General features: G+C 37.4%; 2 protein-coding genes across 4 annotated transcripts; one reads left to right on the forward strand and one right to left on the reverse strand.

Annotated features, from left to right (window-relative positions):
• Positions 1-549: 549 nt before the first annotated feature.
• Positions 550-20,583, reverse strand: LOC131774888 (tubulin polyglutamylase complex subunit 2). 3 transcript variants are annotated; one of them, XM_066165112.1, is made up of 7 exons: positions 20,492-20,583; positions 20,254-20,333; positions 20,047-20,134; positions 2,935-3,072; positions 2,451-2,552; positions 1,924-2,087; positions 550-1,507 (listed from the first exon to the last, which is right to left on the reverse strand). In XM_066165112.1, the coding sequence occupies exons 1-7, from the start codon at positions 20,565-20,567 to the stop codon at positions 1,241-1,243; spliced, it is 915 nt and encodes a 304-aa protein (XP_066021209.1). In that variant the 5' UTR covers positions 20,568-20,583; the 3' UTR covers positions 550-1,240. The 3 variants fall into 3 exon arrangements, with proteins under 3 accessions (XP_066021209.1, XP_058946964.1, XP_058946965.1); XM_059090981.2 differs by lacking the exons at positions 550-1,507; positions 1,924-2,087; positions 2,451-2,552; positions 2,935-3,072 and adding exons at positions 16,879-18,295; positions 18,689-18,852; positions 19,215-19,316; positions 19,708-19,845; XM_059090982.2 differs by lacking the exons at positions 550-1,507; positions 1,924-2,087; positions 2,451-2,552; positions 2,935-3,072 and adding exons at positions 16,879-18,295; positions 18,689-18,852; positions 19,215-19,316; positions 19,708-19,845 and having other exon boundaries at positions 20,254-20,328; positions 20,492-20,572.
• On the forward strand, positions 6,398-13,230 carry LOC136280122 (uncharacterized). Its single transcript, XM_066164809.1, has 9 exons — positions 6,398-6,461; positions 9,557-9,813; positions 10,304-10,424; positions 10,599-10,721; positions 10,881-11,003; positions 11,170-11,292; positions 11,452-11,574; positions 11,814-12,374; positions 12,929-13,230. The coding sequence occupies exons 1-9, from the start codon at positions 6,398-6,400 to the stop codon at positions 13,228-13,230; spliced, it is 1,797 nt and encodes a 598-aa protein (XP_066020906.1).
• Positions 20,584-20,605: the final 22 nt, after the last annotated feature.

Raw genomic sequence — 20,605 nt, forward strand, 5'->3', positions numbered from 1 at the left:
TATAACATGGCGCACAAGGTAGATATGTTTGATAACCCTCTCACTCCCATGAGTGACCAAGACAGAATTTCTCCTTACAATATTATACAATATCAAGCAAACAAGTGATGAGAATTTAAAAAATTCATATATCAATCAAAGGATTATATGTATTAGTTCATCCAATACCAAATTCTCAGAACTAACATCATAAGAATTATAAAATGGAAAGTAAGAAGTTAAACAAAAAAAATAAGATCTGGGGAGTAAAAGGGTCAAGTTCTTGTTATTTTTTTCTGTACAATAGAGTTCTATCAATTCAAATCCTCTCTCACGAGAAAGACTGGAATTTTTGAAATAAGTAATTTTCATTGATAAAATCAGTGTCTTCTCGTCTCTTTTCCTTGTACTTTCACTGCATCATCCAGCTACTTAGGGATAAGAGTAATTTAATTTGTCAACAAGAGTATGTTATCTTCAGTTGCTATAGTACCAAGGTCTCTTTAGTTAATTGATTTCCAAGGAAATGTATAGTAACCACTTGTAAGCACAAATGTGTAGTTGGTAAATACCAGTATATCCTGGATACTTACATTCATATGACTTATGGTTTATTGAATTTGAACAAAATACTTAATCAGTGAAACTTTAACCCTTTAACTTCCAAGATGTGATTGTCAATTCTTCCCTCTAGCTGCTAAACATTTCCTTGTTAATAAGTTACAAGAATTTGGTGTTAGATCAGGATAAAAACTTTCACCTGATGAGTGTGAGTATTCTTAGTACCTGTTTCAGGGATAATGGATGGATTTTACGGGATGAAGTTACATGTCCATCACTTCTAGGAGTTTAAGGGTAAAGTACTCATTTGCTCCGTTTTGATTTGATCAGTAACAGAACTGTCAACACATCATCATTTCTTTGTAATATTATTATGTTGATAGAACCCTGCTCAAACTGTTTTGCTTTTCTGTCTCCAGTACAAATTTGAGATTGGGGAAGGTGGTGATTTACAATATCATTTACAAAATAATTCCATTTTCATTTTTGCTATTTTCAAAAGCAATAGGTAACCTTGACCTCCACTAAGTTAGTTTCCAGTAATTTATCCCTTTGGTGCTTTTAAGACAAAAGTTGTGGCTTTGCTGTTCATGAAAAACACATCAAAGTGCACTTTAAGATAAAGAGCTGTACCTCAGTCTTATAAAACAGCTATGGTAATCACATCTCGCAAAGTGGAGAAATTTAAAACATGTTGTTTTCATCTTGGTGCTGATCTACCAGACTGCCCCTGTCGACCCTGACTTGAGTTTTGAGTCTTTCCCAGAGGTGGTTTCTTTGCCTGGGATAGCTTACTCTTTCCTTTGTCAGTTTTACCTCTAAAGAGTCTGTTTACATCTAATGAGTTGAAAGGAAGATTTGTAGCAGACTTATTTCTTTCTGTTGAATTTGGCTTCTGTTGGGCCTTTTGTTCCACATTGGCCATGTCAATGGCTAATCTAGTTGGTGCATAGAGATTGAACCATTGCTGTAAACAGAAGAAATGATTTCCCATCAGTTTCCACCAAGTTTCTGCAGAGATACCAACCCTCAGAAATAAATAAGGAACTTTTTAACTGCAAAAACCATGAACACCAAAAGAGAGAGTCTGCTCTGAAAACTTCATTGCAAGTTGCTCTTCCTTAAGCGAATGCTAGTCTAATGGAAGTAACCTCTGTGCACTTCCAAAATTTTTCCAAACTGTTTCTAGTACACATTTATCATAAACTTCAAAGTTGAGAGAATTAGAATTTCTGGTGTCAACAGTCTTTCCCAACAACACATCATATTTACCACTCAGTCCGTGGGCTCAAATCAGGACCTTCCAATCCAGTGCATTAATCTTCAGTCAATAATAAGTGATTGATTAACTTGATACAAAATCACAAATTAAGTTATGCCTACCTTTGTTTCTGGACTTAGACCTGTTGCAGTAAAAAGATATTGCCAGAGAGGAAGGCCAAGATGTACTATCATCATTCTGAAATAATCAGTGAAAGATGAAGCAAGATACCACCATTCCAGTGAACGATCAAGAAACCAGATCTCAGGTTGTCCTGTTGTTACTCCTGAGAAAAGAGGATATTGTGACGAGGATTGACAAGTTTTTACTTCTCTATTTTGGGCACATACCAAAAATCCACTAATTTTGAGAACTAGCAAACTTGCAGAGAAGAGACAGAAAAAATGAAGGATATTCCAATACCAAAAACTTAGTTGATATAAAAGAATGTCTATGTTTTGGTTCTATTTTATCCTTGGTTCAAATTTTATTTTCCTTTGTTTCAAACTTGTTATCATACATTACAATACCCAAAAACAAAAGAACACAAAATTTGAACCAAAGATAAAATTGAACCACACATCTATGTCAACCATTTGGCAGCTAGGAAAAATCTACGATTTTATTTGAACTGTCCAACTTCACCCACCAGCTTTGATGTCTTTGTAAACCAAACAGACTTTACCATAGATGTCACATAGATCCAGCTCAAAAACCTTGCAGCGATTATCAAAGTGTGGTTTTATATGACCTGGTGAGGAATTGAAAACAAAGGAAACAACATCATCTGATGATCACTAGCACTTCTCAGTTTTAGCTGGGACAGATCTTTATTATTGACAAAATCATGGTATTCAAGGTCCTGTTTCAGTGGTAGATCCAGGGGGGTAGGATGAGTGGGGTTCAGATCCCTCTCCATCAGATCTGACAAATTTTTGAAAGAAAGCTTCTTGAAATGTGGGATCACATATTCCTTCTTAACAAATATATTCATTTGGCCTGAATCATTCCTTTATTTATATATGTTAGGGTCCAACATAAAGAAAAATAGTTTTTTTTTTAATCAAAGGATGCTTCCCCTCTCCCCCTCCCTCTGTCAAATTCCTGGATCTGTCCCCATGTTTGGTCAATACCTTGGCCATCTTCTTCATCTGAATCAGTATCTAAATCAGCCAATGAGGGTTTGTCATCACTAACAGATGTTGCTTTAGACAGCAACACTAGACCTGTCACAGGATTCAGCTCCATTTTTCCCAGTGGTAAAACACTCCCTGATAGCATTACTTTCAATTTTCAAAACAAACTTTATTTGCAAAGCGGACAACAGTGTCGTCAGCATGCTCTATACTCTCATAAAGCACGCTACAATAAGCCAATCAGAATCCCTGTTGGAATGGTTCAAATAATCTGATTGGCTGTACAAGTCTTGAGACAAGACTCAAAAGTGTCAAACCATCAAAGTTAAAAAACCATCAAAGTTCACCTTCTGCGGCAGGTCGAATTTAACACTTTTGCCTGAAGTTTTTAAGTCTCTAATACAGATTATAATAAAGTTCGGATATAACGCGCGCTGTCATTGGTTGAAAGAGCGTGCTCTCTGAGAGTATAGAGCATAGAACTGAGCTAAAGCTGTCACGCCATCTGCCAATTGTACTATGTTCGACCTTTTCGTTCGACCTGGACTTCTTTTTAGCTTTTTCCCGATAATTGAAAGTGAAATTTTGGAACTGAAGCGAGCCGGCAAGTAGCAACAGAAAAATCAAACAAAGGTTTGTAAACATACCAGGCGCCGTAATTTACGTTCTTAAAACGTGAGCAGATACGAAAATCCTCAAAGGAAAAACAAAATAAACATTCCGAGTTTTAAAGATTTTCACGCTCAGTTAAATTGCAAGCTTACGTACGGTAATAAAAATCAAACACAGCTAACACTCGTATAGTATATAAAGTTCAGTGTTCAAAAACACTGAAAAATATAACAAAACTGGCATAACTGTTAAAATTCATACTAATCATGACGGTGTCTGAGCAAGTGAAATGTTCAGTGAAATTCAGCCGAATTATGGCTCATAAAAACAGGCGAGTTTTTTTTCCACATTTTCCTTCCACAAAGGATATCAGAGCAAGCTCTTATTTTTTCACTCGAAGGGCGGCCGATGTAGTTTCTGAGGCTTGCTTTACTGTGATGACCGGAGATCGCTATGATAAGTGAGCCGCGATGGACTTCAGCATGATCATATTTCCTCAGGCACCGTCATGATTAGTATGAATTTTAACAGTTATGCCAGTTTTGTTATATTTTTCATCATTTCTGTTTTGTTCTGTTTTGTTTTTGAACTCTGAACTTTATATACTATACGAGTGTTGGCTGTGTTTGATTTTCATTACCGTACGTAAGCTTGCAATTTAACTGAGCGTGAAAATCTTTAAAACTCGGAATGTCTATTTTGTTTTTCCTTTGAGGATTTTCGTATCTGCCAACGTTTTAATATCGTAAATAACGGCGCCTGGTATGTTTACAAACCTTTCTTTGGTTCTTCTGTTACTACTTGCCGGCTCGCTTGTTCCGAAATTTCACTTTCAATTATCGGAAAAAAGCTAAAAAGAAGTCCCGGAAAAGGTCGAACATAGTACAATTTGGCAGATGGCGTGACAGCTTTAGCTCAGTTCTATGCTCTATACTCTCATAGAGCACGCTCTTTCAACCAATGACAGCGCGCGTCATATCCGAACTTTATTATAAATTCGCTTAGACACCGTCATGATTAGAATGAATTTTCACAGTTATGCCAGTTTGGTTATATTTTTCATCATTTCTGTTTTGTTCTGTTTTGTTTCTGAACACTGAACTTTATATACTATATGAGTGTTAGCTGTGTTTGATTTTTATTTCCGTACGTAAGCTTGTAATCTAACTGAGCGTGAATCAATCTTTAAAACTCGGAATGTCTATTTTGTTTTTCCTTTGAGGATTTTCGTATCTGCTCACGTTTTAATAACGTAAATTACGGCGCCTGGTATGTTTACAAACCTTTATTTGGTTCTTCTGTTGCTACTCGCCGGCTCGCTTGCTCCGAAATTTAACTTTCAATCATCGGGAAAAAGCTATAAAAAAGGCCCGGAAAAAGTCGAACATAGTCGCTCTTTCAACTAATGACAGCGCGCGTTATATCCGAACATTATTAGAATTTAATTCTTTATTATATAAAACAAATAGATTCCAAGTTGCCGTGCGTCTGTTCAGTAATAGATCACAGATGACGTCAAAATGTGGAAAGAACATCAGTGACACACTCGGCTGCTCCTCGTGTGTCACTTTTTTGTTCTTACCACATTTAACGTCATCTGCGATCTAGTACTGAACAGACGCAGGGCAACTTGGAATCTATTTGTTAAATAGAGCATGCTGACGACACCGTTGTTCGCTTCGCAAATAAAGTTTGTTTCGAAAATTGAAAGTAATTCTTGGGGAATTTAACGAATTCTTTATTATAAAACAAATAGAGAAGCCTTGACTGTGCTTTGTTCTGTTGTAAAGCACTTAGGAAGCGACTAGAGCACTCAAGAAGTAGGGAGAAACACTCGGCTACATCTCGTGTTTCTCGTGTTTCTCCCTTCTTTCGTGCTCTAGCCGCTTCCTGCGTGCTTTACAAGAGAACAGAGCACAGTCAAGGCTTCTCTATTTGTTAAAAAGGTGGTGATGGCATCTTAAATTGCACGTGCGGAGGTGGCAGATCAGAGCCTTTGAACCATACATAAACCTCTGTGAGGGGAGGGGGGAGGGGCTGAGCTTCCCTCTCATTTTCGCTCGGAGGAGCTGTAACCTTCCCTGCCCCCCCCCCCCCCCCCCCGCTCCACTGCCTATGATGTGGTTGTGGTATTGGAAGGGATTAACTAGAGGGCCATGAACTAAACTGGCTGAGTAATGATAACTAGATAAGTAGATAGCCAAGCTGATTGTGACTCTGTTGTCAGACAATTAAACAATCACTTTTGACATTTTTTCCATCTTTGCCATGATCAGCAATGCAATTTGTCAAAACTGCACCTAATGGTAATTTCTTATAATAGCCAGTTAGGGGTATGTTTCATGTTGCAATTCACATCGTAAGCGAGGTTAATGATCCATAGTAGCCTGTAAATTCACAATGCATCAGAAGTATCATAAGTCATTCTTGATTCTTATTTAAGCGAAATCTTTTTACCATGTACCACTGAAATCCTTGTTGTAAATCCATGTAATAAAGCTTGTTCGGTTAAGATGACTGGATATTAGCCCCGTTGTTTTTGCGTTGCGTTTTTATGGACGTCGACTTTGCCTCGGTCCACAGAAACGCAAAACGCAATATCCAGCCATCTTGACCTCACGCCTCACGCTTGGTCAATAAGGTATATGTTATTGAGTTTCACCAGCCAACTACACCCCAGAAGATCTTATTCAGTTATGACAACCACTGAGAACTTCATAAATAATCATGGATTGGAGTATTTGAACGCAGATTCTTCAGCTGTCGTATTTTGCAAGATTTTCCTAAAGTTTGAAAACACACTGTGGCCGTTCTCTGGAATTATTACTTACGAGCGTTTTCTGAGAACATGCTCTTTGTATTCTACTGCTTCGTTTTCGTCGTTTTGGCTTCTCTAATACCAGAAGGACAAGGTATAGTTTGAGAAAATTTCAAATTTTTCCAGCATATTAATTTTTAATTATTTTTATTGACAACCACTGAACCTTGAAATATCCGTACAAGCTTCTCTTCTTGTATTAAATATAAGAAATTATTTGATGAGACAACCTATGTATTTTATGTACCTATGTATGTATTATTAAGTCATTTTGTAACCCAGTTTTTTGAAGTAACAGGATCACGAACGAATTAAAATTTTAGGGAACATGGCCTGTTAAAGTATCTAAAAGTGAAAGTTTACTTTAAAAAAATATTTATTGTATCTTCAATGAAGCCCAAGAACGTGTTCGACTTTTCTATCGGGCGCAATGGATAAGTTAAAAACTGGCAGACCTTTATTCGTATTTGAAGTCGAGGAGCTCCGTCGAACTCAACTGAAATGGCTTGGCGTGTTCGAATGAAAACTTTACGAAGCAGTAAAACTTTTCAAGTCTTGTAATGAAACTTTCTAATTCGTCACAACGGGAAAAATAACGTGGAAATATGTTGCTTCCGCAAAACCTAATTCAAAATTGAAAAAAAAGGAAACAGTATAGCATCAAACTTGGCCTAAACATGTCATCTATGGTAAAACCTGGCTGATCCACCTTAGAAAGAAAGTTCTATTTAAGTTTGTGGGAAATAAAAAACAGGTGATTTCGACAAAAAGATTTTCTTAACAAAGACGACAGTTGACGACAGTAGGATTTATTGTTCCTGTTATACTCATTTATACTCTTGAAATGTACATGCTGGAGGGTAAAGTTCAGCGTTTCGCCTTCTAGTGACTGTTGATGCGCGCTACTTTTGTTACAAAGTTAAAAAGTTAGGACCTGAGTAGTGCTGAAAGAGTTAGCCCTAATCGCTTTTCATACCGAGGGGTTCAGAAAATTTATAACCTCGAGAGTTATAAGTGAGCGAGTTTATTTTTCTCTCGGTTTGTTTTTCTTAATTTACGCAGTATGCCGTATGCTCTAAGGCTAAACTCACGACATAACAACAGACGCTTTGCATGAATTGACCGGGTTAGAAATCTCCGCGAAAATATCCCGACAATAAACTTTGTAAAGAAACTAAACATGCTCAGACGTTTCTTCTAAGCATGGTACGTTCTTTAAACTTTAGCTTTATTGTGCTCTTTTCTGTTATAAAGCACGCAGGAGGCGGTAGAGTACGAAAGAAGTGTAGGGAGAAACACGAGACGTAGTCGCCGAGTGTTTCTCTCCAATTCTTGAGTGCTCAAGCCACTTCCAAAGTGCTTCATAACAGAACAGGGCACAGTCAAGGCTTCTTTATTTGTTTTAAAGGAAAAAATCCGTTATATTCCCCACGCAGTAATTTCAATTTTCAAAACAAACCTTACTTCCTGAGCGAACAACAGTGTCGTCAGCATGCTCTATACTCTCCTAGAGCATTGCACAATCCGCAATAGTTCACAAACTGAAATAGTTCGGTGGGCCGAATATAACACTTTTGCCTTAAGTGTCTTAGTCTTAATACAGAATCTGAACGTGAAAAGTTTAGTGAAATCCGGCCGAATTGTGGCTCATAAAAACACAGTTTTTTCTCGTGACAATTAGAAAACAAACGGCGCAAGGCGTGTGTTTTTTGAATGAACGATAGCCGAATTCACAGGAAAAAGATTGCTCAGGATGACAGCGCCGAAAAACTCGGCTGCTGTGAGTGATGTGGCCCACATCGGGAAGGATATCAGAACAAGCTCTTAGTTCAGTTCACTCGAAGGGCGACCGATATTATTTCTGAGGTTTGCTGCACTGTAATGACCGGAGATCGCCATGATAAGCTAGTCGCGATGGACCTCAGCATGATCGCTGTTGCTCTGACATGCTCATGATTTGCATGAATTTAAACTTTATATACTATACGAGTGTCAGCTGTGTTTGATTTTTATTGCCTTACGTAAGTTTATAATCTAAATGAGCGTGAAAACCTTCAAAACTCGGATTGTCCATTTTGTTTTCTTTGCTAGGATTTTCGTCTCCTCGCACGTTAGAATAGTGCAAATTACAGAGCTTGGCATGTTTACAAACCCTTATTTGGTTCTTCTGTTGCTACTTGCCGGCTCGCTTATTCCGAAATTTCACTTCCAAGAAACGAAAAAAAGGGTAGACAAAGTACAAATTGGCAGATGACGTGACAGCTTTGGCTCAGCTCCGTGCTCTATACTCTGGTAGAACACCCCCTTTCAACCAATGACAGCGCGTGTTATTTCCGAACTGCATTCTTATTTTCACGTGACATCATCAAATTCGAAAATCCAAAAATACAGGGCAACGAAACTTTTTATCCTCATCAGGCATATGGGGGTCTAAATTTGTATCTGTTTTCAAATTTTTAACACAAAAGCGTGCTTGGTTTGGAAACCAAAGCAGTTTGAAGTTCAGAGTTATGGTGGTTGCGTGACATAAAGCTCCGATTGCGTTTATAGACCTATCTGGTGATTTTCAACGTTTTTTCATATTAATTGTTAGGAAAAGTGTTTTCGTACGTTTTTTGGTTTAGTTTAGATAATCAGTGGGCTAGATAGCCAAAGTAAGTTCCAGAAGTCCTCCGCTATTCCCGGCCGCCATGTTGGCGGACCAAAGATAATCACCAGCATGGCGGCTCCATACTTGACTCTGTAACTTTGCGCCAAACATTTCGACGAACATCTTAAGTTTGGGAAAACAAAGAGACCTAAAACTTGGAGAAGTGCTTCCTTAACCTTTCTCCTATAACACTGCAATTTCTGAACCTTATCCACTGAATTTCTCTCTCTCGATGTGTAACAATGAAAACGATCAATATAACACTTGATAAACACGAGTCACTCTGGATATCAAAAAAGTTGTTTATTGATTTTGGCAACAATTGATCACGATAGCTGAACGCTTCCGAAGGAAGATGAAAATAGAAGTGATTACTCAGAGTATAAATTAGAATCACTCGACTGGTGTTATTCTCGTGGCAAAACACAAAAGGAAAACAAAGCAATAATTGAGCACTAACACTGCTCTCGATTTCGAGTTTCAAAATATGTGCTTAATACTACATAGCCACTTTCTAACTTAACGGAATATTTCACCAGGTAACTGCCGTAATTTGAAGTTTACCAGTTTTCCTAAACCTAGCTACAGGTTGGAGAATCACACGGTTCGAACTATTGAAGTATTCGACGAGGATCTCTGCATGGTGCAATGCTACCTGGAACCTAACTGCGTCAGTTATAACTTCCATAGGATAACACAGCTTTCTGGAACACACAAGTGTGATCTGAATAACACTACTATTGAACACGATAAAGATCTGGTGAAAAACGAAAGTTATATTTACCGCAGTGCTGAGGTGAGGATGACGCTTATTAGCCAAGAGAATGAAATTCTTTGTCTCGTCGAAGCTTCTTAACAAGACCAAGGATTCCTTAGCCTATCTCCCTCCTATTAATTCTCCATCCAACCACCAAAAGAAAGGTTATGATACTTACACGTTTAAACTTTGAAATAGAGAATTGGGAGAAGCACATTATTTTTTATTAATTTAATATGACCACCTCCGGAGTTGTTGTGATACATTTTGAGGATTTAAACACATTTTTTCCTCGCTCTGAACAGTGCCACGCACATAAAGAAAACCAATGTTCAACGCAGACATTTGCGTGCAAAATAAGCGAGCTTGCGTGGAACATATGGGCATGTAAATGAGAGCACACACGAGGACCATTACAGAGGACCTATAGATTTGAAAACCTGCATAACATTCAGAACTCGCAAACACGAACGCATGCGCATAAGGTAAGCACAAAAATTAAAGTGCTCCTATTCTTTTTATTCGTAAGAATGCTTGTGCCAGAAATCCTTGCAAGAATAATGCAACATGCCAAGCTGGGTTTACAGACAGAGATTATCAGTGTTTATGTGTTCTTGGATCTGGATTTGAAGGCCATGATTGTGGTGAAGGTGAGCAATCCTCTGTAATTTGTTTCCAATCAGTAAGATGATAAATTTGTTTTTTCTTTTTACCATTTTTACCCTCCCAGTTTTATGAATTGAATACAAACCATAACAAAACAAAACACAAGATAAAGCATAAAAAAAGGGTTTTATTTAAATGCTTCTTTCTTAATGTTCTAGACTTGAACGAATGTACTGACGGAACACACAGTTGTGATAAGGATGCTGAGTGTAACAATACCTTGGGATCTTACAAGTGCACGTGCAAACATGGATTTCATGGAAATGGAACTAACTGCACAGGTAACTGTTTGTAACAGATCATGCTATCTTATCTCACCTTACTTTTCTGAGGTGACTCAAAGATAAAAATAAATCAAGAATAACAAATATTAACAAAACACAAGACAGAAACATAAAAAAAGGTTTCATTTCCATGACATTTCTTCTATAATGTTCTAGATTTGGACGAATGCACTGACGAAACACACACCTGTGATGTGAATGCTAAATGTAACAATACCTTGGGATCTTACAAGTGCAAGTGCAAACATGGATTTCATGGAAATGGAACTAACTGCACAGGTAACTGTTTGTAACAGATCATGCTATCTTATCTCACCTTACTTTTCGGAGGTGACTTTAAAATAAAAACAAATCAAGAAATACAAACAAACAAACATTAACAAAACACAAGAAAAAACAAAAAAACAGGTTTCATTTAAATGATACTTCTTTTTTAATGTTCTAGATTTGGACGAATGCTCTGACGGAACACACAACTGTGATGTAAATGCTGATTGTAACAATACCTTGGGATCTTACAAGTGTTCGTGTAAAGATGGATTTCGTGGAAATGGAACTTACTGCACAGGTAACTGTTCGTAACACATTATGCTTTCTTATCTCACCTTACTTTTCTGAAGTGACTCTAAGATAAAAATAAATCAAGAATAACAAACATTAACAAAACACAAGACAGAAACATAAAAAAAGGTTTCATTTCCATGACATTTCTTCTATAATGTTCTAGATTTGGACGAATGCACTGACGAAACACACACCTGTGATGTGAATGCTAAATGTAACAATACCTTGGGATCTCACAGCTGCACGTGTAAAGATGGATTTCACGGAAATGGAACGAACCGCACAGGTAACTGTTTCCCGAATTTTGTCTTTCACTTCAACTATCCGATGCTTGGCGGAGAGGTAAACAAGCCTGTAGTTCGTTCCGGTAACGTGGTGTTCATCCTCACGATAGTGCTTTACGATAAGCTTCGTCGCCCAGTTTCATCTCAGAAAAATTTCTGTCGAATTTACAGGAATCTTTTTCCTAAGTGGTAGTGGGCATTATAAACAATTCCTACTACATTTTTGGCAAATTCTTACCAGTATCAAAATTCTCCCTTTTATTTTGTGTTTATTGCACAGGGTTTACAGCTGTGTTTACAAATCTTGGTAAGAGTGGAAGGAAAGGTTCAGAGTCGATTGGTAGTTACTACACAGGTCAGGATCATGACGGACAAGTTGCAGTGTCCAGCGGTATTCAACAGTGGACTGTGCCACATACTGGTGAATATAGAATAGAAGCAATAGGAGCTTCCGGGGGATACGGTAAGGACAGTATCATCAAGAACGGAGGAAGAGGGGCACGGATGATTGGAAACTTTAATTTGACAAAAGATGAGATCATACATGTCCTTGTTGGTCAAAAAGGGAAAAGAGGAGATCTTCACAAACAAACTGCTGGAGGCGGAGGAGGTACATTTGTAGTGAAAGAAGACAACACGCCTTTGATAATAGCTGGAGGTGGAGGGGGAATTAAAAATATGTCAGAACAACATCTGAGATGTGATGCGTCCACAAGCACCACAGGGAATGCAGGGGACAACTCGCCATTGGGTTCGGGGGGAAGCAACGGACATGGAGGACTTACAAATGGTTTGTTTTCTGGTAGGTGGAGAATTTTCTTTTTACAAATACTAAGATTTTCGTTGCATTCCACTGCCATCCTTCAGGATCTTCAACCAAATGAGAGAGTAAGTCGCTAATAATCAGATTTTGAATGATTTATTAAATCAATAGTTATCGAAATTATTTTGAAGTTTTCTTTCATAATACTTTGGAAACGCCTCATACAAGCAGTTAAAATTCTGTCAGATTTGGCTTTTTCTTTTTTTTGAATTTCCTGCACATTTGTCCAATTCTCTATAGCGATCCGCGAATATACGGCAGGAGAGGACGTCGAAACAGATGACAAGGCTTCTTATTCGCTAATATTGAACCTGGATTAAATAGAAACACTAAACAGAGAGTCGAAGCGAACCCTAAAGCTGACTTGTCCTCACAAGCTTTTCATTAACAATATCCATGCAATAATTAAGCCTCAAAAAACCAAGAAATAAACCTCGTTGCGAAACACTGGAATTGTTGTTTGATCGCAATAACTTAAATTGATAGGTGCTATTTGTAAGAGAACCACTGACCACTTTTTTATTGTATTATAGGCGGCGGCGGCGGCGGCTTCCACACAAATGGACACGTTTCAAAGGGGCAAAAAGCTTTCGGATATCATCAAGGAGGAGTGGGTGGAATGAATTGGGGTGGGTTTGGAGGTGGCGGTGGTTTTTGTCCAGGAGGGAAGGGACCGGGCGGAGGTGGAGGTTATTCTGGGGGAAGTGGTGGGGCTAATGAACATATTTCCTGTGGGGGAGGGGGAGGTTCTTTTAACAATGGAACAAGTCAGTGTAATGAATGTTGCTATAATAGCGCTGGTCATGGCTGGGTAAACATCACATTTTTCCAATGAAGAGCACATGACGACACTTTTTTAACGTTTAGTGGTAAACTACTTTCGCTTAAACGTGTCCTTAATGCAAATACAGTTTCCAATTTGCCAATAAATAAACAGGTAAAGAATTTGCACTTGTTCGTATTTTGCACAAAAAAAAAAATTTGAAATTAGAAGATCCTCGCAGCTAAGAACACTACTGAAACTAGTAGTTGTAAGTAGGACCTGAAAAAAATTTCAGGCCCGTACGGGATTTGAACCCATGACCTCTGCGATACCGGTGCAGCGCTCTGCCAATTGAGCTAACAAGCCAACTGGGAGCTGGTCAATGAATTGGGTCCAAATAAACATCCGAGTGAATGAAGATTTAGATATATGAAAATTCACATATTTGCACTGCGGTGGAAAGATGAAATTAGAAGATCCTCGCAGCTAAGAACACTACTGAAACTAGTAGTTGTAAGTAGGACCTGAAAATACCAGCTCCCAGTTGGCTTGTTAGCTCAATTGGTAGAGCGCTGCACCGGTATCGCAGAGGTCATGGGTTCAAATCCCGTACGGGCCTGAAATTTTTTTCAGGTCCTACTTACAACTACTAGTTTCAGTAGTGTTCTTAGCTGCGAGGATCTTCTAATTTCATCTTTCCACCGCAGTGCAAATATGTGAATTTTCATATATCTAAATCTTCATTTAAAAAAAAATTTGTTAAGTTGGTTCTCCATATTCATATACATTTCAATAACTGTATTTCCTCGAATAAGCATCTGCCAGGCGCTTACTTAAAATTTCGGATAAAAGGAGGGGCGCTTATTGGAAGAAGGACGCTTAATCGAGGGAGGGCGCTCGTAAGGAATCTGTTAAGCTGTACTAATTCCACTGTAGCTGAAGCTCAAAAAGTTTTTTGTAAAGTGGCAATACAAATTGATTTTATAGGCAAGGGAGCAGATGCCAGGCCTGTCCTAAATGTGCTCGCAAAATGTTGAAAAGTTGCTCTCTGGAATGTCAAAAAGTTGCTTAAAAATTGCTTATATTAATAAAGTTGCTACTTAAATTTCTTGAAATTTTGTTTGTAGACAGTAATTAAAAGCTTTATTTTTCGTTCTACACAATTATTCCTAATATCAGCAAAGAAATAATGCTTGAAACTTAGCTTCAAGAAGTTACTTACAAATATGGGTGTAATTTAAGAATAATCTGGAAAATAAAGAAACGAAGATGGATTTTTTTGGGCTTCATTTCAGCCAATTATCCGTTCTAATTATATCAGATAAGGATCGCAATAGGCCTGCGAAACGATGTCAAGTAATAGGTTATGTGAAGTTTTTTTCGTGTTTGATATGTGCTCTAAACCTTGATTATGTTAAAAACATTCTCAGAAAGGCAAAAATTGCTCGAGTTTGCTAGAACAGCAAAAAAATTGCTCCAGACGCTAAAAGTAGCTCAAATGTTGCTGAGTACAAACGAGAAAGGCCTAGTAAGCGCTTATTTGGGGGAGGGCGCCTATTTAAGCGTGGGAGCCGTCTCAGTTATCAGACTGAATCAATTCGGATCTGATTCATTTGCCATTAATCAGTATACTAGCGCTTTTAAATACTTCATGTGATGGCACGTTCAAATTACGCTAAACTTTATTCACCTTTTAGATAGTCATTTTTTCTGCCAAAGTCTAGAATAACTTTTCAGGAGGCACTTGTACTCTTTTACTAAAGTGGGGGAGAATGCAATACTTGGCATAAAGAAAGGACGTTTGTGCCTGATAACGACTAGAAATCAATTATCTAGAAAATTTTTCTTGCTTCCAAATGCACAAAAAGTTTGGAAGAAAGCTTTGTGAGAGTTACAGAAAGGATCTCTCAGTTTTAGTGTTGATCAAATAGTACTTACTCATAACCTTACTTTAAGTCATTATGGTAACATGTTAATAACTATAGTTGATTTAAGTCAATAAAGTGATTTTTTCGCTGTTAAAAGTTGTTTTGTAGATTTCGGAGCTCTGGTTATGACAGGAGGTTTGAGTTTGAAAAATAGAAAAATGGGTGTTGAGACTAGGGTGGTGAGTCCCAATGAAATTCCTTTGCAATTAGTAACTTTCAAAGAAGCACAACAGCTACTGTAGCTAGAAGTTACCTCCAGCTGGAGGTAACAAAGGAGACTGCATCTCCTTTGCAGCCCCTCTCAGGATGTAAGAGACTGGATTACCTAGAACTCGGAAATTCCTTGGAAATTAATCATTTTCAAGAGGGCACAACAGCTAGCGAGAAGATAGGTTACCTCCACTCTCCTTCACAGCCATTATAGATATAGGAGGCTGGGTTATCCATAACTCTGAAATTCCTTTACAATTAAATTTTAAGAGGGCAAAACAGCTAGCAAGAAGATCAGTTACCTTCAGAAAACAAGAGCCTTATTTGAATTTAGCATTGGTTGCAGAGCCATCTTCCCTTTATAATCCTTGACTGTACTTTTTATTTAAATAGAACAGTCAAGTATACTGAAGAATCACAGGGCTTTTCGTCTCATTCAGAAGAAGAGAATGACAATGAGAATTTATCTGATTCTGAATCAGGCCTGGCATCTGGACACAAATCATCATCATTATCAGTTTCCACTGACGGGGATAGGGATTCACCCGTACCAACCAATGAACTATCAGATAGCTCACATCAAATCAACAACAGTTCAGATGAGCTATCGTCAAGTAACAGTGATATTATAACATGGCGCACAAGGTAGATATGTTTGATAACCCTCTCACTCCTATGAGTGATCAAGACAGAATTTCTCCTTACAATATCAAGCAAACAAGTGATGAGAATTAAAAAAAAAATTATATATATCAATTAGAGGATAATATGTATTAGTTCATCCAATACCAAATTCTCAGAACTAACATCATAAGAATTATAAAACAGAAAGTAAGAAGTTAAACAAAACAAATAAGATCTTGGGAGTAAAAGGGTCAAGTTCTTGTTATTTTTTTCTGTACAATAGAGTTCTATCAATTCAAATGCTCTCTAACGAGAAAGACTGGAACTTTTGAAATAAGTAATTTTCATTGATAAAATCAGTGTCTTCTTGTCTCTTTTCCTTGTACTTTCACTGCATCATCCAGCTACTTAGGGATAAGAGTAATTTAATTTGTCAGCAAGAGTGTGTTATCTTCAGTTGCTATAGTACCAAGGTCTCTTTAGTTAATTAATTTACAAGGAAATGTATAGTAACCAAAAGGTAGAATTCTAACTTGAATCAGATCTTGAGAGTTGAAGAACAAGGCTCCTGCTTCTTGTAACAATAAGCAATATTTATTCTTGTCTTAAAGGAAAAGTCCAAGGAAAAAAGCTCAAGCAAGTTCAAGAAAAAAGATTGCTGAACTCTGTGATAGACTATCTGATTCAGAGGACATGTTATCATCATCGTCACCATCATCAAGTGAAGCATCACAATCAGAGTGATAGCTTAAGACAGAATTGAAGAAGTCTATTTAAAGAAGTATTTAATTAGTGTCTTTCCTTGTCAGTTTTGTTTAATTTTCAGAAAGAAAGAATTGGTGGTAGCAGTCGGTGTGAGGGTCAATGATTCGTCCATTTTTAAAGCTGTATTCTCAGAAGAATCACAGTATTGCTAAAGGTTCTTATCTTAAAGATCCCAGGTTCCCAGCGAGGTGCTTTTATCTTTGACAAAGTTAATCACCTGTGGCACCAGGGCTGTGCTAGAACACACCCCTGAATTTAGACATATTTGAGATCCAAAAGCCTGCATATAGCTTTATGCTGAAAGTAGAAAACAGGGTTCGAACTTGTGATGAGAATTAATCATACATGTTTCCATGATTTTAGGCTGTCCATGCATAATGCAGAGTATTTTCATATTTCCTCTATTAATTTTTTATAAACTTTCAATAATCTTGTAATCTTATTTATTTTGCATCAGATGTCTAACATTGTGTTTGCCAAAGATAGAGACTTACACTGTAGTGAAGTGTTTTATTGGACATATCAAATTTTAGTTTTTATTTAAATATTAGTACTATGCATACTATACATGAAGCACAAATGTGCAGCTGGTAAATACCATTATATCCTGGAGACTTACATTCATATGACTTATAGTTTATTGAATTTGAATGAAATACTTAATCAGTGAAACTTTAACCCTTTAACTTCCAAGATGTGATTGTCAATTCTTCCCTCTAGCTGCTAAACATTTCCTTGTTAATAAGTTACAAGAATTCGGTGTTATATCAGGATAAAAACTTTCACCTGATGAGTGTGAGTATTCTTAGTACCTGTTTCATGGATAATGGGTGGATTTTACTGGGAGAAGTTACACGTCCATCACTTCTAGGAGTTAAAGGGTAAAGTACTCATTTGCTCCAATTAAGAGGGGAGGCTGCAGTTTACATCCCCTTAATAAATGGAAGCTGGAAGGGATTTGATCAGTGACAGAACTGTCAACACATCAACATTTCTTTGTAATATTATTATGTTCACTTGATAGAACCCTGTTCAAAACTGTTTTGCTTTTCCATCTCCAGTACAAATTTGAGATTGGGGAAGGTGGTGATTTACAATATCATTTACAAAATAAATCCATTTTCATTTTTGCTATTTTCAAAAGCAATAGGTAACCTTGACTTCCAGTAAGTTAGTTTCCAGTAATTTATTCCTTTGGTGCTTTTTCAGACAAAAGTTGTGCCTTTGCTGTTCATGAAACACACATCAAAGTGCACTTTAAGATAAAGAGCTGTACCTCAGTCTTATAACACAGCTGTGGTAACCACATCTCACAAAGTGAAGAAATTTAAAACATGCTGTTTTCATCTTGGTGCTGATCTACCAGACTGCCCCTGTCGACCCTGACTTGAGTTTTGAGTCTTTCCCAGAGGTGGTTTCTTTGCCTGGGATAGCTTACTCTTTCCTTTGTCCGTTTTACCTCTAAAGAGTCTGTTTACATCTAATGAGTTGAAAGGAAGATTTGTAGCAGACTTATTTCTTTCTTTTGAATTTGGCATCTGTTGGGCCTTTTGTTCCACATTGGCCATGTCAATGGCTAATCTAGTTGGTGCATAGAGATTGAACCATTGCTGTAAACAGAAGAAATGATTTCCTATTAGTTTCCACCAAGTTTCTGCAGAGATACCAACCCTCAGAAATAAATAAGGAACCTTTTAACTGCAAAAACCATGAACACCAAAAGAGAGAGTCTGCTCTCAAAACTTCATTGTAAGTTGCTCTTCCTTGAGTGAATGCTGGCCTAATGGAAGTAACCTCTGTGCTCTTCCAAAATTATTCCGAACTGTTTCTAGTACACATTTATCATAAACTTCTGGTGTCAACAGTCTTTCCCAACAACACGTCATATTTACCACTCAGTCCATGGGCTCAAACCAGGACCGTCCAATCCAGTGCATTAATCTTAAGTCAATAATAGATGATTGATTAACTTGTTGCAAAATCACAAATTAAGTTATGCCTACCTTTGTTTCTGGACTTAGACCTGTTGCAGTAAAAAGATATTGCCAAAGAGGAAGGCCAAGATGTACTATCATCATTCTGAAATAATCAGTGAAAGATGAAGCAAGATACCACCATTCCAGTGACCGATCAAGAAACCAGATCTCAGGTTGTCCTGTTGTTACTCCTGAGAAAAGAGGACATTGCGATGAGCATTGACAAGTTTTTTCTTCTCTATTTTGGGCACATACCAAAAATCCTCTAATTTTGAGAACTAGCGAACTTGCAGAGAAGAGACAGAAAAAATGAAGGATATTCTAATACCAAGAACTTAGTTGATATAAAAGAATGTCTATGTTTTGATTCAATTTTATCCTTGGTTCAAATTTTATTTTCCTTTGTTTCAAACTTGTAATCATACATTACAATACCCAAAAAAAAAGAAAACAAAATTTGAACCAAAGATAAATTGGACCACAACATCTATGTCAACCATTTGGCAGCTTGGGACAATCTGCAATTTTATTTGAACTGTCCAACTTCACCCACCAGCTTTGATGTCTTTGTAAACCAAACAGACTTTACCATAGCTGTCACATGGATCCAGCTCAAAAACCTTGCAGCGATTATCAAAGTGTGGTTTTATATGACCTGGTGAAGAATTGAAAACAAAGGAAAGAACATCATCTGATGATCACTAGCACTTCTCAGTTTTAGCTGGGACAGATCTTTCTTATTGACAAAATCAAGGTATTCAAGGTCCTGTTTCAGTGGTAGATCCAGGGAGGTAGGATGAGTGGGGATCAGATCCCCCTCCATCAGATCTGTCAAATTTTTGAAAGAAAGCTTCTTGAAATGTGGAATCACATATTCCTTCTTAACAAATATATCCACTTGGCCTGAATCATTCCTTTGCTTATATATGTTAGGGTCCAACGTAAAGAAAAATATTTAGTATTTTTTTTTTTTTAATCAAAGGATGCTTCCCCTCTCCCCCTCCCTCTGTCAAATTCCTGGATCTGTCCCCATGTTTGGTCAATACCTTGGCCATCTTCTTCATCTGAATCAGTATCTAAATCAGCCAATGAGGGTTTGTCGTCACTAACAGATGTTGCTTTAGACAGCAACACTAGACCTGTAACAGGATTCAGCTCCATTTTTCCCAGTGGTAAAACACTCCCTGATAAAATGGAGAAAATAGATAAGAAACAACGAATCAAACAGTCAAAATGTTCAGTGATGATTCTAAGAAGTCTTACAAGCCAAGTGACCCAAAACTCTTTATGACCAAAGTTTCCTGCTTCCTGTAGCCTGTGAAGGTACCAGGAAACATTTACTTTTACTCGCATTATTTTTTCAAAGATGCATTGTCAATAATTACCATCAAACTTGATGCTCCACTGAATTAACAGTCCATTTGTTGTGAGGAAAAAACTCTTCAAGTCCTCTGGCAAGATACACATGTTCTTCTATGAAATATACAGTGTTGAGAATGGCATGTAATCGTTTTTTGCTACTCATGCATAACACACCGGTCAATATAATGTAACTTCACACGATAATATTTATTCAGAAAATGAATTATTACCTGCTCCCAAGTAAAGATAATGTGTTTTTCCGCTGGTTGTCTATCAAGTAGACGGACATCTGTTACACCTGGCTTCTTTTCTAAAAAAAAAAAGTAGAATAGCGGCATATTGACAGGTGAGCTTACTTCAGATTTTACCTTGAGTTTCATTAAATTTAAATCAGAGATTTGCACAAAAGTTAATTACCCGTTTTCTGTTAAAGTAAGTGTAAATTAAGTATTTGAAAAGAGGACTTACCAAGCGATCGAACTACTCCCAAAGTCATTGAATCAAATAATTCCCTTACTCGACTTTGTTCACTCGAGGACGCCATCTTGATCCCAGGGCAACAGTTTTGGTTAGTTTTTGTCT

Source organism: Pocillopora verrucosa, chromosome 4 (genome assembly GCF_036669915.1).
Source record: "Pocillopora verrucosa isolate sample1 chromosome 4, ASM3666991v2, whole genome shotgun sequence".
Taxonomy (NCBI): Eukaryota; Metazoa; Cnidaria; class Anthozoa; order Scleractinia; family Pocilloporidae; genus Pocillopora; species Pocillopora verrucosa.

Excerpts from the sequence above, each read along its gene's own strand:
- LOC136280122 (XM_066164809.1), top strand. The coding sequence starts at position 6,398 with ATGCTCTTTGTATTCTACTGCTTCGTTTTCGTCGTTTTGGCTTCTCTA. Across the intron at positions 11,293-11,451 it reads AAATGGAACTTACTGCACAG|ATTTGGACGAATGCACTGAC; the intron begins GTAACTGTTCGT and ends ATAATGTTCTAG. Across the intron at positions 12,375-12,928 it reads TACAAATGGTTTGTTTTCTG|GCGGCGGCGGCGGCGGCTTC; the intron begins GTAGGTGGAGAA and ends ATTGTATTATAG.
- LOC131774888 (XM_066165112.1), bottom strand. The coding sequence starts at position 20,567 with ATGGCGTCCTCGAGTGAACAAAGTCGAGTAAGGGAATTATTTGATTCA. Across the intron at positions 2,088-2,450 it reads TTACAAAGACATCAAAGCTG|GAGTAACAACAGGACAACCT; the intron begins GTGGGTGAAGTT and ends CTCTTTTCTCAG. Across the intron at positions 1,508-1,923 it reads GTCTAAGTCCAGAAACAAAG|CAATGGTTCAATCTCTATGC; the intron begins GTAGGCATAACT and ends TTCTGTTTACAG.